General features: G+C 39.0%; 1 protein-coding gene across 1 annotated transcript; it reads left to right on the forward strand.

The window, feature by feature from the left end:
* The first annotated feature begins 4,578 nt into the window (after nt 1–4,578).
* On the forward strand, nt 4,579–10,695 carry LOC116260833 (U-box domain-containing protein 13-like). The gene is made up of 4 exons (XM_031639348.2): nt 4,579–5,074; nt 8,115–8,231; nt 8,323–8,760; nt 9,188–10,695. The coding sequence occupies exons 1-4, from the start codon at nt 4,733–4,735 to the stop codon at nt 10,271–10,273; spliced, it is 1,983 nt and encodes a 660-aa protein (XP_031495208.1). The 5' UTR covers nt 4,579–4,732; the 3' UTR covers nt 10,274–10,695.
* Nucleotides 10,696–13,274: the final 2,579 nt, after the last annotated feature.

The following is a 13,274-nucleotide window of genomic DNA, read 5'->3' on the forward strand; positions in this document are numbered from 1 at the left end:
TTTTAAAGGCCAGTCTATTAGAGCATTGCTTATAAGAAAAGGACGGGACACATATCCTCCTTTTTCAGTGTGAATTGTATTTGGCCTTCTTTGGCTTTGGCTTTGATAAGATCAAGTTGGCAAGCGACTTGGCTTTGGAAAATCTAATGGAAAAGCTTTGAATGACATCTTGCATGAAAGAGACGTAAGGTATGAAATGTTTTTCTTTCTCCTTTCTTCCCGCATGTCGTCGACCGGGGCGTGTTTGATGACCCGGATAACTTTTTCTTTTAAATATGAGTTTTCCATAGACAGTGGCCCACGTATCTGTTTGTTGTTCAAGTGCAACCTATTGCACCGTACACACAAACTCAAAATTCACCTTATTTTAATTATTTTTTGTTTATAAAAAGCTGAAGAAAACCTTCCTTTCACGGTTCGATATTGGCAAAGCTGCAAAATAAACGGCATTTATTAAGCAAAATAAACGGCGTTTATTAAGCGGTACGTAAAAATAAGAATATTGACAAAAAAGGGATTTTCTTCTCTCTCTCACATGCTTAACTGCCATTGTTGAAGTCGTCGTCTCCTGAACGTTATTTTTACCTTTTTGCCCTTTGCTTCCTTCCGCGATAATTTCTCTCGGTCAAGGCATCTCACCACCTTTAGAAAGAAAATGACTCGTATGCTTCTCCTTGCCAACCATTGGATATTCTCATATTTTTAATTTTTTATATAAATTAAAACAAGTAATTTTAAAATTAACATGTAAAATTTTGATTTTCTTAAAACTTGAGAGGGGGCTCATATGGGCCCAGCTCTACCTCAATTTAAAAAAAAAAACAAAAAAAATTATATGTCAATTTAAAAAAAAAATCACTTGTTTTATATAAAAATTTTGAGAAATAATATTTTGGCTTTAATTAAAATTTAAAAACTTTAATTTGGTCCGTTTCATTTCTACATGTTGTCATCCTTTGTTCTTACGACCCCATCTCAATTGTACTGGGACTAACTGATTCGAATCTTGGCAGGAAAAACATATATTTTTATTTATTAAATATTTTTAATTATTGATTAATTAATATTTTAATGAGATATGAAAATGAAAGTGTAGAATACGTTGGTAAGGAGAATCTTTCCTCCTCCTCTTGATCTGTCAAGGGCATTGAAAACAAATGGGCAGGTCTGAAATATTTAAAAAGAAAATAGTGGATCTCAGCATAATGCCACCAAAGCGCGTCCTCTCCGACCTTCCTTACCGGCGTCGGCTGTTGAATTCTCTAACAGCTCAGTCGTCCAATTGCTCGGCCATCGTCACGGAGTGATGGTAAATGGAGGCAGGAGGAGATGACGATGATGATGCAGTAGAAGTAGACAGTGCCAGTCCTGCACTGAAAACGATGTCGGAGTCGGTTGGGATTTCACTTCACTTCTCTCCGGCGCCGCTGTCGGGATTGTCAAAACCGCGGCACTATCGTCCTGTATATGATAAATGCCAACAGTTCTCATCTTTTTTCTTGTTGGTCTCATCTGGTTTACAAATGCATACACGTATACTTGTATATTTATACGATGCAAGACATGTCCTCTTACGTGAATTGTTTTATAATAATTAGTATATATATGTTAAAGCTAAGGCTGTTCCTTACATACCTAAACATTTAAATATTTGGTACTTACCTACCAGTATATATGTAGGTAGCTGCTAAACACTTAAATGCTGGATATATAATAAACAGTTTAGCTTTTGATCTGATAGTTGATGCATTCGTTTTTGCTATATAGTATTAATTCACTTTTTTTTTTGTTTTTCTTTCAATCCTATATATGAAAAAGATCAAGAACTGAAACTTTTGCTTATTTGTCTACCATAGTAAGTGTTTACCATCTTCTCTTTCTTTCTCTCTCTCTCTCATTTTATATATATATATATAGTGAACCATAACTCTAAATATATAAAGACAAGGAATAATAATGACAAGTCCTCCCTTTCCAATTGCTCTTTTTCTGATACATATAAAATTGCCGGTTAAGTAAGAACCATGCGATCATATTTTAGTAGCTCAGCTATTTAATCAGGACCATTCATCTAAAACAAACAGATGGTTGAGAAAAAAATGATAAACATTTTCATCGTCTAATATTAATTTACATCATTTTGTTCTTGTTTTCTTCTCAACCGTTCATCATGTTGGTTAGGTATGTCTGAGCTCTAGGTTTATTTTGTTTTAAACTCATTTAAGTTGATTACACTAAATAAAAAAAAACATAGCTTTCATTTGTCACCTTAAGAAGCTCTTAAACAGGGGTGCAGCCAAGATTTTTTTCAGGGGCGGACCAAACGATCCGCAGGTCGGGCCAAGAGGAGTGACGGGTCGAACCAAACTAAAAAAATTTGATTTTTTCAATATAAAAAAAAAAATCATGCGCTCACCTGGAGCATGGCGACCCAGGCTCCCTCCGCCCCTGCTCTTAAAATTTCTTTAAGCTAGTTCGCTTTGAAATAAGCCTAAGCATCGAAATTCACAACATTGAGCTTATGTTGGACCAAAAAAAAATGATTTAGTGTGCCTCAAAAGCATAAAACTGATCGACACTCTCTCACACACGCATATTAGACACAGTGCACGATTTGATCCAAACACGTCTAAAACCACTTCATGAAATATTTCGGCTTATAAACCATTTCAAATGCCCTGTACAATATACATGATAATATGTAATTTCCCCCTCATGCTTCCACGTCTAGCTCGAAAGGATTCAAACAGCATTCCATCGTCCTCTTGAACTATAAGAAAACACACAAACACGTAAGTTGGTAGTTGAAGAGGATGCTCATAAGTAGACCTATGTTATGTAAAATATATGTATTTATATATGCAATTTTAGCAAGTTGCGAATGATACATGCCCCATGGTCTATAATATAAAGAAGCCATCTTAAACATTGAATGACGCCGCGATATATATATATTATATATATATATATATATATATATATATATATATATATATATATATATATATATATATATATATATATATATATATATATATATATATAAAGTGGTCTCAAGGTGCAGCCAGCTAATATGGTCCCCGAAACCTGCCATGCACATTGTTTTTTGTTCATTCATACAGTTGATGTTCATTCATGCGGAGTATATAGACATTTCTTGTAAGGTTTTCAGAAGAAGGACGAAGACTGGTTTCGAGAAGACATGGTCCCTCTCTCGATCCGCCACCCTGCCACAATCTTTGGAGTGCCGTCACAGACGTGCTAAAAGAAATACCAGAGTTTTTATTCACAGTGCTCTCCACGCAAGGACCGGCCTTCATATCGCCACACAAGACATTATTTTTCCTAACTTTTCTTAATATCATGCATAAAATTTCCAAAAATGATTATGATTTGACAGCACCATGTATGCACGGCGCACCCGTGAACCCGTATCGAATTTTTTATACATTCTTCAACGATGTACATGTTCATATATATGAGACTTGTATATATGTGTCAGTACTTGCTTATTAATATAAGGTAAGAACCTTACTTTTATATTTGTATACATATCAGCACTTCATGTGCATCCTGGAAGTCATCCAGATTGTGAGCATCTTAATCGAAGCAATGAATCGACCACTTTGTTTATATATATATATATATAATAGTTATGAGCATTCAAAGGCAATCACTAATTCGGGGTTAAAGAATAGTTAAAGTGCTTGTCAAACTGCTTAAATGATTGGAAGTGTTAGATTGGCAGCGTTTCCTTTACTGGTAAATGCCAAGATATGCCACAATATACGGGCAATCAAAATGCCAAGGTTTCAAAGTGGGTGGGCACCATGTGAGAAGGTTGGTAGTAGGTGATTGACTTGACTGGGTCTATCATATATAGTTTTCTTGGTCCATCTCTCATCTATAGTTTGGATACATCTTGGAAAACCTGAGCCTAATCTCCTCTCCAATTCATCAATCTGATGTAATGGAAGAGGTGAGTAGTTGCAGCTGAATCTATGATCGTCAGTGATCATTTTCTTTCAGGAAACCCTAGCGCCACTCCTTTTTTTGCTCTCCTACCATTTAGGAAACCGACGCCACCTTGAGAATCTTAGTTTGATGGATTATAAATACACCAACAAAAGATACTTAGATTAAAGGTCAGACCTCCGTCTATCCAGCCTTAAATCCATGATTTTTAACACGAGGCATCTTGTACTCTTGAGATTCTTAGTTTGTCTAATTTTGTACGCTGAAAGGAACAAATATAAGATTCAAAACAGATTCAAACTCAACCTGAAAATTGCATTTAAATCGGATTTCTTTTATGAAAAAGCTCGAAAATGAATTCAATCCATAAAAATTCAAACCGAATCTAACTCACTGGGGATCCGAATGAATCAACTGTTGTTATTTTTGGCGTGCACACTTTAAGAGGCGTCCCGTGGGGCAGACAAAAAGCCGAAAGGAAAGAATGATTGCTCGTCATGCATTTGAAAGGGCATTTACGTCCTTTTCGTAACGGGCAGGGCTGTTATTTCTTGGAGAAAGAGGGGTTGAATTGGATGGTCGCCCATACAGAAGCCAGAAAAACACCCGCCCACCTTCGCTCTCCCTCGCGCAGTCTTCCGCTCCCGACACCAGAAGAGAGAGAGAGGGAGAGAGAAGGTTTGGAGAGACCGGAGGGGTGTGTCTGTGTACGTGGCAGAAGGGGGGCAGAGGCCGTTGCTGAAGGAGAGCGGCGACTATGGCTGATCAGGAGGACGGCGGCCAGGATCTCCCTCAGATCCCAGCCGATCCCCAGGCCGCCGGCCCTCAGATCCCGCAAGCTGTGGAAGACCCCGGGACTTCTCTGTGCGGTCTCCTCTCGGAGATCTCTGGCTCCGGCGACTTCAGGTTCCCAGTGAAGAAGGAAAGTGCAAACCTCTCCCGGCGGCTCACACTGCTCTCTCCATTTTTCGAGGAGCTCAAGGAAGCGGGACCAACCGTCTCCGGCAATGCTGCCGCCTTGCTCTCTTCCCTCGCCGACGCCCTCAAGGCAGCCAAGCGTCTCCTTCATACCTGCCGCTCCGCCGGAAAGATCTGGCTGGTAATACCTCTCTCTCTCTCTCTCTCTCTCTCTTTGTCTCTCTCTCTTTCCTTCTTTCTCTCACTCTGTGGGATCTTGTACGGCAGGTTAGGGTTTTGTTTTCATTGCATTTGATGCTGAAACCTTGGTCCTTTCCTCGTTTGCTTCTTTGGATGATTTCTTTGGGTGGTCGATGGCACTGGGAGATCTGGACCTCATTTCTGGATTTCTTTTTTTGTCTTTTTTCTTCAATGCTCAAGCGCTTGTTCTCCCTGGACATTCTGTGACTGCTTTCCTGTGTTGCCTTGTGAAAATTTTGCTCGATGTCATACCAAAGGACTGCAAGACTCGCTGGCTTTTTTTTTTTTTCTTCGCGAGTTTCATTGCGGGAAAGGAATACAAGATACTACTTTCCTCTCTTTTCTACAAAAATTTCATCGAAGTTTTCCGGCAAAGTGTTCTTTCTTTGTATTCGTCGTTTTCGTTTCTGTTTATTCACGACTTTGATGCAAGAAGATGGGGTTTATGCTGTACGAAATTTGCGCCTTTCCTGCATTCTGACGCCCAATGATAGGATGGCGTGATTCCTTTGAAGGAGGAAAGAAAAATAAGTGTTTCACTCTTTGGATCTTGGTTGTGAAACTTAAAGATTTAATGCGTGTCGTCTTTTTCTTCTTCTTTATTCTTTTGGTTTGTGCAGGTGCCGGATTTGGCCTGCGAGTGTTACCTGTTTTTCTATCTGGACCTTTTTTTGTTTTCCCTTTAAGGTGAAAAGGACATGAACATAAGGTCTAGGAGCCCAAAGTGTAAAACTGGATCGTACGCCCACGTTGTTTTATACAACATTAGGTTTCTGTGCTTCTACATTTGAGTGGTCGGCGTGCTGTCTCATCTCCTTCTGTTAACTGGCCTTTGGTCGTTGAATTCTAAGCTGCTGTTCTTCTCATGTTCTGTTAATTCCATCATCAAGAGAGACATTGATTGGAGAATGGAGGGAGATGTTATTTGATTGGTGTAACTTACATCGTGGATGGTTTGACATGCTTTTTGTCCACCCATCTATTATTTTCTTTTTGTTTCCACCTGTTCATCTTGATGCGTTAGCGTGCCTAGTTTCATGCTGTCTTTAGCTCCTGCAGGTTACTGCAACTTTATCTAGTTCAAACTTCCGGCAGAGGTGAAGGGTTTTTTTTTTTTTATCTTGCATAGCCAATATGGAGTCCCACAAAGAGCACAGGTTCTATGTGAGATAGACAAGTCTTATTGATTTGTCTAGAAGTTTAATTGAAATTCAACCTAAGGTTGTATCATCCAATTCCTTCTATCTTGTCTTATGCAGAACATGATGGTACATCTGTACTCCTTTGTGTTGTTTGATTTTGCTTACAGCTACATTTATTGTTGTGTCAGACAATGGTCTGCCAGAAAGTGGGAAAATTATTAATCCCTTTCGGAAGTCAACATATCAAATTTCAGAAATATTAGTACATGTAAAGTCTTAACTAGTACATGTAAAGTCTAGATTTCTCTGGTCTTGTTAATGGGTGCAATACTGCTATATACATTTCCTAGGAGATTGAATTTGCTTATATTTGTATTTGTGAAGTTTTAAAATGTTAGCAGGTAAATTTGTTTTCCTTTCTTTTGTTCTCCTTTATTTTTCTCTTTGACTATACGCATGTGACAGAAATGTGTTGATATACGAGTCCCTTTTTCCACTTTGTTTCTTCTGCCTGTTCGCTGTGATAAAAAAAAGCTAGACAACCAGTATATTCTTTACCATGAAAAATCTGAGGATGAAGATTATGCAAGGGTAGATGAACAATAAAGTCATCACCAGGTATACCTTATTAAAGAAAGCAAAACTGTTATTCTTGTTAGGTTCTAATAAACGAACAGCACATATTGTTAAAACCAATGATTATTCTAAAGTCTGTATAGCTGGTGCTACAAATATTGCACAATTTTTGTTGATTAAACTAGGTTGAATCTATCTGGATGTAAGAGTGGCTAAGTTGTCAAAATTGGAAAATCAATCAAGGTCCTAAAAGGGCTAGTCAAGAGACTCAAAACTAGTTGGGGCAAGTTAGAACTTAGATGTATAATTCTGAGTTGTGTGTGTGCATGTATATATGACTGTTAAACAGAGTGTAAGAGAGGTACTAAAAAACAGAAAAACCTAATATCCATAAGCCTACTTAGTCAGTCAACTGGTGATAAAGCATGGGCTGTATGGCCTAGTTGTCAAGTTGATCATTGCCTAGTTGTTTGGTCCCCTGTTAGGTTCACTAGTTGCTAGGTTGACCAACAATCTGGAAACTAGTTTGTGCAGAACATTTTGCCGTTATAGCTTGTATTATTAAGTCGGCTAACCCTTGACCAATTGTCAAGTAATTGGAGGCAAGAGGACCATGAAATATTGATCTGTCATCCTAGTTTCTGCGTATTACATCATCCACTATTTGTGTATTCTTACAGCTTTTTAGGGTTACCAATTTGATATGTTATAGCTAAAGTATACTATGGGAACTACCGATTAGTTGCTAAGTAGCGGCTAGTGTCCACTCTCTTTTCTTTCTCTCTCTCTCTCTACATATATATAATATATTTACCCCTTTTAAATCTTACGTGCGACCTACAACCTAACCCTCCTAGAAGTGAATGGTACCTTGTATTTTTAGGGCCTGTACCATCTACCTCTTTGTTTAAGGAGCGCTGGGCTGTGGGTCACACATAAGATTTAAAAGGGATATATATGTGTAAGATAGTTCAGGATCAAAACAATCTGTGAATCTTATATATATATATATTTTTTGGCATTCATCTTCTTTAGAACTATGCACAGTAGAACAATCTATGTGAATGTGTTTTTATGATGCCATGCTTTTTTTAATGATATCTAGCATTAAATTTTTAAGAATTTTGTTCAAGTCATGAATACTCTTTCTACTGGTAGCTTCAGTAAGCAGGAATGCCTGCTTATGATGCCTAACCATGTTTTTCATCTAATAAAGATATACTATGCCGAATATTGCCATGAACATATACATTGTTTTTGTAGGTTATGGAGGCAAAACAGGTTGCTGATGAGTTTCATGAGGTAACGTCTCAGTTAGTTCATGCTCTTGGATGCTTGCCATTCGATCAGCTTGAAATATCTGATGAAGTTAGAGAACAGGTGACAGCACTCGACTAGTCGACTTCTTTCATATGCTGCTTCTTTGAAGTATATTTGAATCAAACCTGGTCTTACTCATGCTCCATTTCAGGTGGAGCTTGTTCATGCACAACTAAGAAGAGCCAAAGATAGGAGCTATAGTTTCCCAGACGAAGAACTTCTTCTTGATCTTCAGACCACGTTAAGTGACTCTGAAGATAATGTCGAGATGCTCAAGAGGGTTGCACAAAAGTTACAGCTTACAAATGTAAATGAAATTGAGCAGGAGTTTCAAGCTTTGCAGGTTGCTGTCACGGAGAATTCCAATAGTGACAGGACGGGGGATTATAATGTGGAACAAATGGTAAATATATTGGAGAGATTAAAGAAATTTGTTGTTTCAGATGACCATCCTAAAGATGAAGTTGTTGGTGCAAAGAATGAACCTGTGGATGAGAAGAAACCAGAATCTCTGGTTATACCAGATGACTTCCGTTGTCCTATATCTCTGGAGTTGATGAGGGACCCCGTAATTGTTGCCACTGGGCAGGTAGGATTCCTTTTTCCCTTGCCTTTCTAGTTTTAATGCTTCAGGGTTGTTTCTGAAAGAAGCAAATGGCATTGGGTACTTGTTCTGCTGAACTGTGACCAAATTTAAGGGAGAACCCTTATCCAGTACCTCACATTATTCTTTCACCATGTCAGAAAGCTATTAATGGTGACCTTAATTGTGGTAGAAACCTGTTTCGGAGTGGCCCAGTAACTTTCCTGGTATTATATGGTTAGTAGCATCAGGCAAAATCAATATTGACAATGTTAATTGTAGTTGAGTGGGCTACCCAGTTTTCTGCTTTGTCTAATGAAACTTTGGCCAAGTTACTTAACGTCTGATCTGAATTTGATGATCCATTGCAGAACTGCTGGCACACATTGGAAAGTAATTGTAGTGTCTTTTTTCTTAATTTTAATTTTTGCAGACTTACGAGAGGTCTTGCATCCAGAGATGGATTGACTCGGGCCACAAAACTTGCCCGAAGACTCAACAGACTCTACCTCACTTAGTGTTGACTCCAAACTATGTCTTGAGAAGCTTGATATCACACTGGTGCGAAACAAATGGAATTGAGCAGCCTAAGAAATCTGGCAGTAGCAAGTCAAAGAAATCCGGTGGGCTTGCACAGGAAGTGCCAGCAGACAGGGTTGCAATTGATGCTCTGGTCTGGAAGTTGTCTAATGGTACCCCAGAGGAACAAAGATTTGCCACGGGTGAATTACGCATGCTGTCAAAGAGGAACACAGATAACAGGGTGTGCATTGCCGAGGCTGGTGCCATCCCAATTCTTGTTAAACTGTTATCTACGAATGACAAGAAAACTCAAGAGCATGCTGTCACGGCAATTTTGAATCTCTCCATCTATGACAACAACAAAGGAGCAATAGTGATGGCAGGGGCAATTCCTGACGTGGTTGAGGTTCTCAAGTCAGGCAGCATGGAGTCCCGAGAAAATGCAGCGGCAACACTTTTCAGCCTGTCACTTGTTGATGAAAACAAGATAACCATAGGAGCATCGGGAGCAATATCTGCACTCGTTGAATTGCTCCAAGAAGGTAGACCGCGAGGTAAGAAAGATGCAGCAACTGCGCTCTTCAACCTATGCATCTACCAAGGCAACAAAGCCAGGGCAGTGAGAGCTGGCATTTTAGCACCACTGATGGAGCTGCTTGTGGATCCCAGCAGTGGTATGGTGGATGAAGCTCTTGCAATACTTGCCGTTCTTGCGAGCCACCATGAGGGTAAAATAGCTATTGGCAAAGCCAATGCAATACCGCTCTTGGTGGACCTGATTCGGAGTGGGCTTCCACGTAACAAGGAGAATGCTGCTGCCATTCTTCTTTCCTTGTGCAAGAAGGACGTGGAACATCTTTTCACTGTGCAGAGACTGGGTGCTTTTGTACCACTGACCGAGCTGGTTAAGAATGGCACAGAGAGAGCAAAGCGCAAGGCAGCTTCTCTGCTAGAGCATTTGAGTAAGCTGGACCAACTGCAGTCCAGCAAGCAATGACCAGGGGAACCAAAAGCACTGGATCTTGGTCTATTGTATGTGAATCGCCTGTTGCTGCTCGGACGAAATCACTCAACTCCCAGAGAAGATTGTTTTTTTGTTCTTCTCTTTTTTACCTTTTTCTTGTTTTGCTTATTTTCTCATTGTTGTCCTTAATTTATTTGTAATGTAATTGGGTGGCCTGGTGTGAGATGGAAGAAGATGGCCTCCCCGGTTCACGTCAACATTTTAGGGGCGTCGTTAGGGTGTGGTTCACTAGCCATTCGTTTGTAAGAAGGGGGTTTTGTGCTTTTGGTCAGGAGAATGTTGGGGTGGCAGCAACATTGCTGTATTTGTATTCTTACCAATTGAACATCAATTTAGTTAACTGGATCGCCGCTGCCTTTCCTTGCAGCATTGATTGATCGGTCTCATTTTCTGCTTGTTTGGAGTTCTATGGAAGGAACTTGTTCTTTTCCCTTTTTGATGAAAACTTTAACTATGGTAACCCGAGGACTTTCAATAAAAAATAAATCTAATTCTTCAGTACATGGAACATAGTTGTACCCTTGTAAGCATGAATTAGAGACTCTTCTATTGGTATAGTTTATGCTCATGCCATGCCTACACCTGTCCCCATTTGCTCCCTGAACATTCTTCCTGCCGGGCGCAGGTTCAACAGCGACCTGTTTGAAGCAGTACTTGGGGAAAGCGAATTATAATGCCAGAGGTTAGGAATAACATTTTCTCTCTCTCTCTCTCCTTTTTTTTTTTTTTTAGAGACCAAGGATGCCCAGGTTAGCAACTTCTTTTGATCTTGTGAAATTCAGAAACGTATAAAGATTTACATTCTTTTATCATGCCTTTCGCAAGTCATACGAGCGAGAAAAGGAACTTACGGTAATGATGTATTCGAGATAACCAGAAAATTATGGGTAAGCACGCTCAGTGTTTGATGATATGATAACAACAAACTCAAGCTTACTTCTTTCATTAACTCTCTTTAATCTGATAATTCAGGCACTTAGATATAATATGTCCACACTTGGACATATTTCTGTTACTACTTTCAAATTGGAGCATGCATTAGTAAAATTTTCATTTCTCTATTGTTTAAGTTGATTAGAAACTTAGAATCTGGGTGCACTTGTTCCTGGAACTAACATGATTTATGAGTGGATTGCTCACTAAGAAACTTGTTTTCTGTGCCATGTTGCTCGCCCTCACAATCCTCTGTTCTTGGGCAGTCTCTTCTTTACCTTTTTCTGCGTCTTTTTCATTTTCAGAGTGGAGATTCACAGCCATGGATCTGGCCAAGTTTTCACCATCGGACTCCCGTTGAATATTATCCTCGTGGTGGGAAATTCGAACCGAAAAAGTCAGGTTTGAATGCTCTTTTAGTTTATAACTTATTACATTGCCCAAAGAAGGACAATTGATAAAGTCTGTGATATGAAGGTGCTCGGCACAGTGGGAGGTAATGGTGGCCATCAAACGAGTAGCCGCCGGTGATAAGCGTTCTGAAACCGCAGATTTGAGTGGTATCACTGAATCGGTGGCAAATTGATTCCTTCTGCGGCCGAATTCACGGTGAAACATGTCTACTTTTATTTCTAAAATTCGTATTGGTTTTTTTTTTTTTTTTTAATTTTTAGTCAATTCAACTGAATTTAAATTGTTTTTCTTTTGACTAGATCAAGGCTGCCCACATCCTTACAAGTTACAAAGACAAAATCAAAGACAAAGTCAACGGCAAATTGCTAGTTCCCTCCTTTAGAAGGAGCAGAGTCTTCTTAGACTTTCCTTGCCGCATGACCACTGGCTCTGTGAATGTAAACCGCTTGGGTTTGGTCAGATTCTGCATTTATCAAGTATGACTTTGTTGAATTTTTATTTAAACTACAATTCACGCCTTATTTTTTAAAATCAGTTTCTGATTTAACTGACATAAGATCTGACATTTATATTTAATTGGGTCTGATCTTTATTGGGTCCCTCTTGAATATCAAATTCAAATTCTGTTTCAGTTTCAGAACCACATGCGGATTGAGTTAAAAGGTTAAATATGAATTTTTTAAAACCGGCAATGAAATATGTCCAGTCCATGGACATGGTAGATCCACCAAGTCAAAGATGACGGCTGCTTAGACAAGCTCTTTTTTGGGTTATGATGCTGACAAAGTTTTCTTTCGAGTAAGAATTTCTACTCAATTTTCAGTTACAGCCTCCATAGGTTTGTCTGAAAATCATGGATAACTTATCTCCTGATCGCTTACTTCTTAGGTCAAAAGCAAAAGTTGTCTTACCCATCAAACAAGCTCTTTAGCCGAGGCACAACAAGGCTGGATTTAAAAGAGAAGAAAAAAGAGAGTAGAATGTGGTTTAAAAGTAAGTTTTGGATTTAAATAGAAGCCATTTCTTCATTCCATCGCTGGTAAGCCACTGCCTATCAGGAATCAGCAGATTGAATGCAGTAATTAAGATATTTCTCCATCTTGGATTTAAACACATCAAAATTTAGCCCCTACAGATCCTATAGCTAATTGGTGGTGTTGATTGAATGAGAGGTTCTCGGCCTACAGGGTCTAAGACTGCTTTAGGACTTGTATGACTTTCATTTGAGATCGAATTGAACATCTTGAAACACTGGAACTTGGTTCCGCCATTTCACTACAATGGTAAACTTTTGCGAAGTGGTCATGTACTCTTACCATCAAAAGGTTATTTTTTTATCATTTTCGGCTCCTAACAGTCTTGTTCTAGACAAACATATAACCTGTCCTGCGAGAACGGGTTCTATGTTAAGTGGATAACACGGCGAACCCATGTTCTACCGGCATTTGCATTTTCTCATAAAAATAATATTTGATTTGGATTCCCTTTCTATCTTTATAAAGTGGGGTCTTCAGTTTACCATAAAAAATATATATTTCATTGCTGTCTTATCTTGGAGGCTAACATGCAAGCCTTTTCTTGCTCTTTGCTATTAAGGACCCAACGCAGGGACAACGAAATTCCTTGG

This window comes from Nymphaea colorata, chromosome 9, assembly GCF_008831285.2.
Source record: "Nymphaea colorata isolate Beijing-Zhang1983 chromosome 9, ASM883128v2, whole genome shotgun sequence".
Taxonomy (NCBI): Eukaryota; Viridiplantae; Streptophyta; class Magnoliopsida; order Nymphaeales; family Nymphaeaceae; genus Nymphaea; species Nymphaea colorata.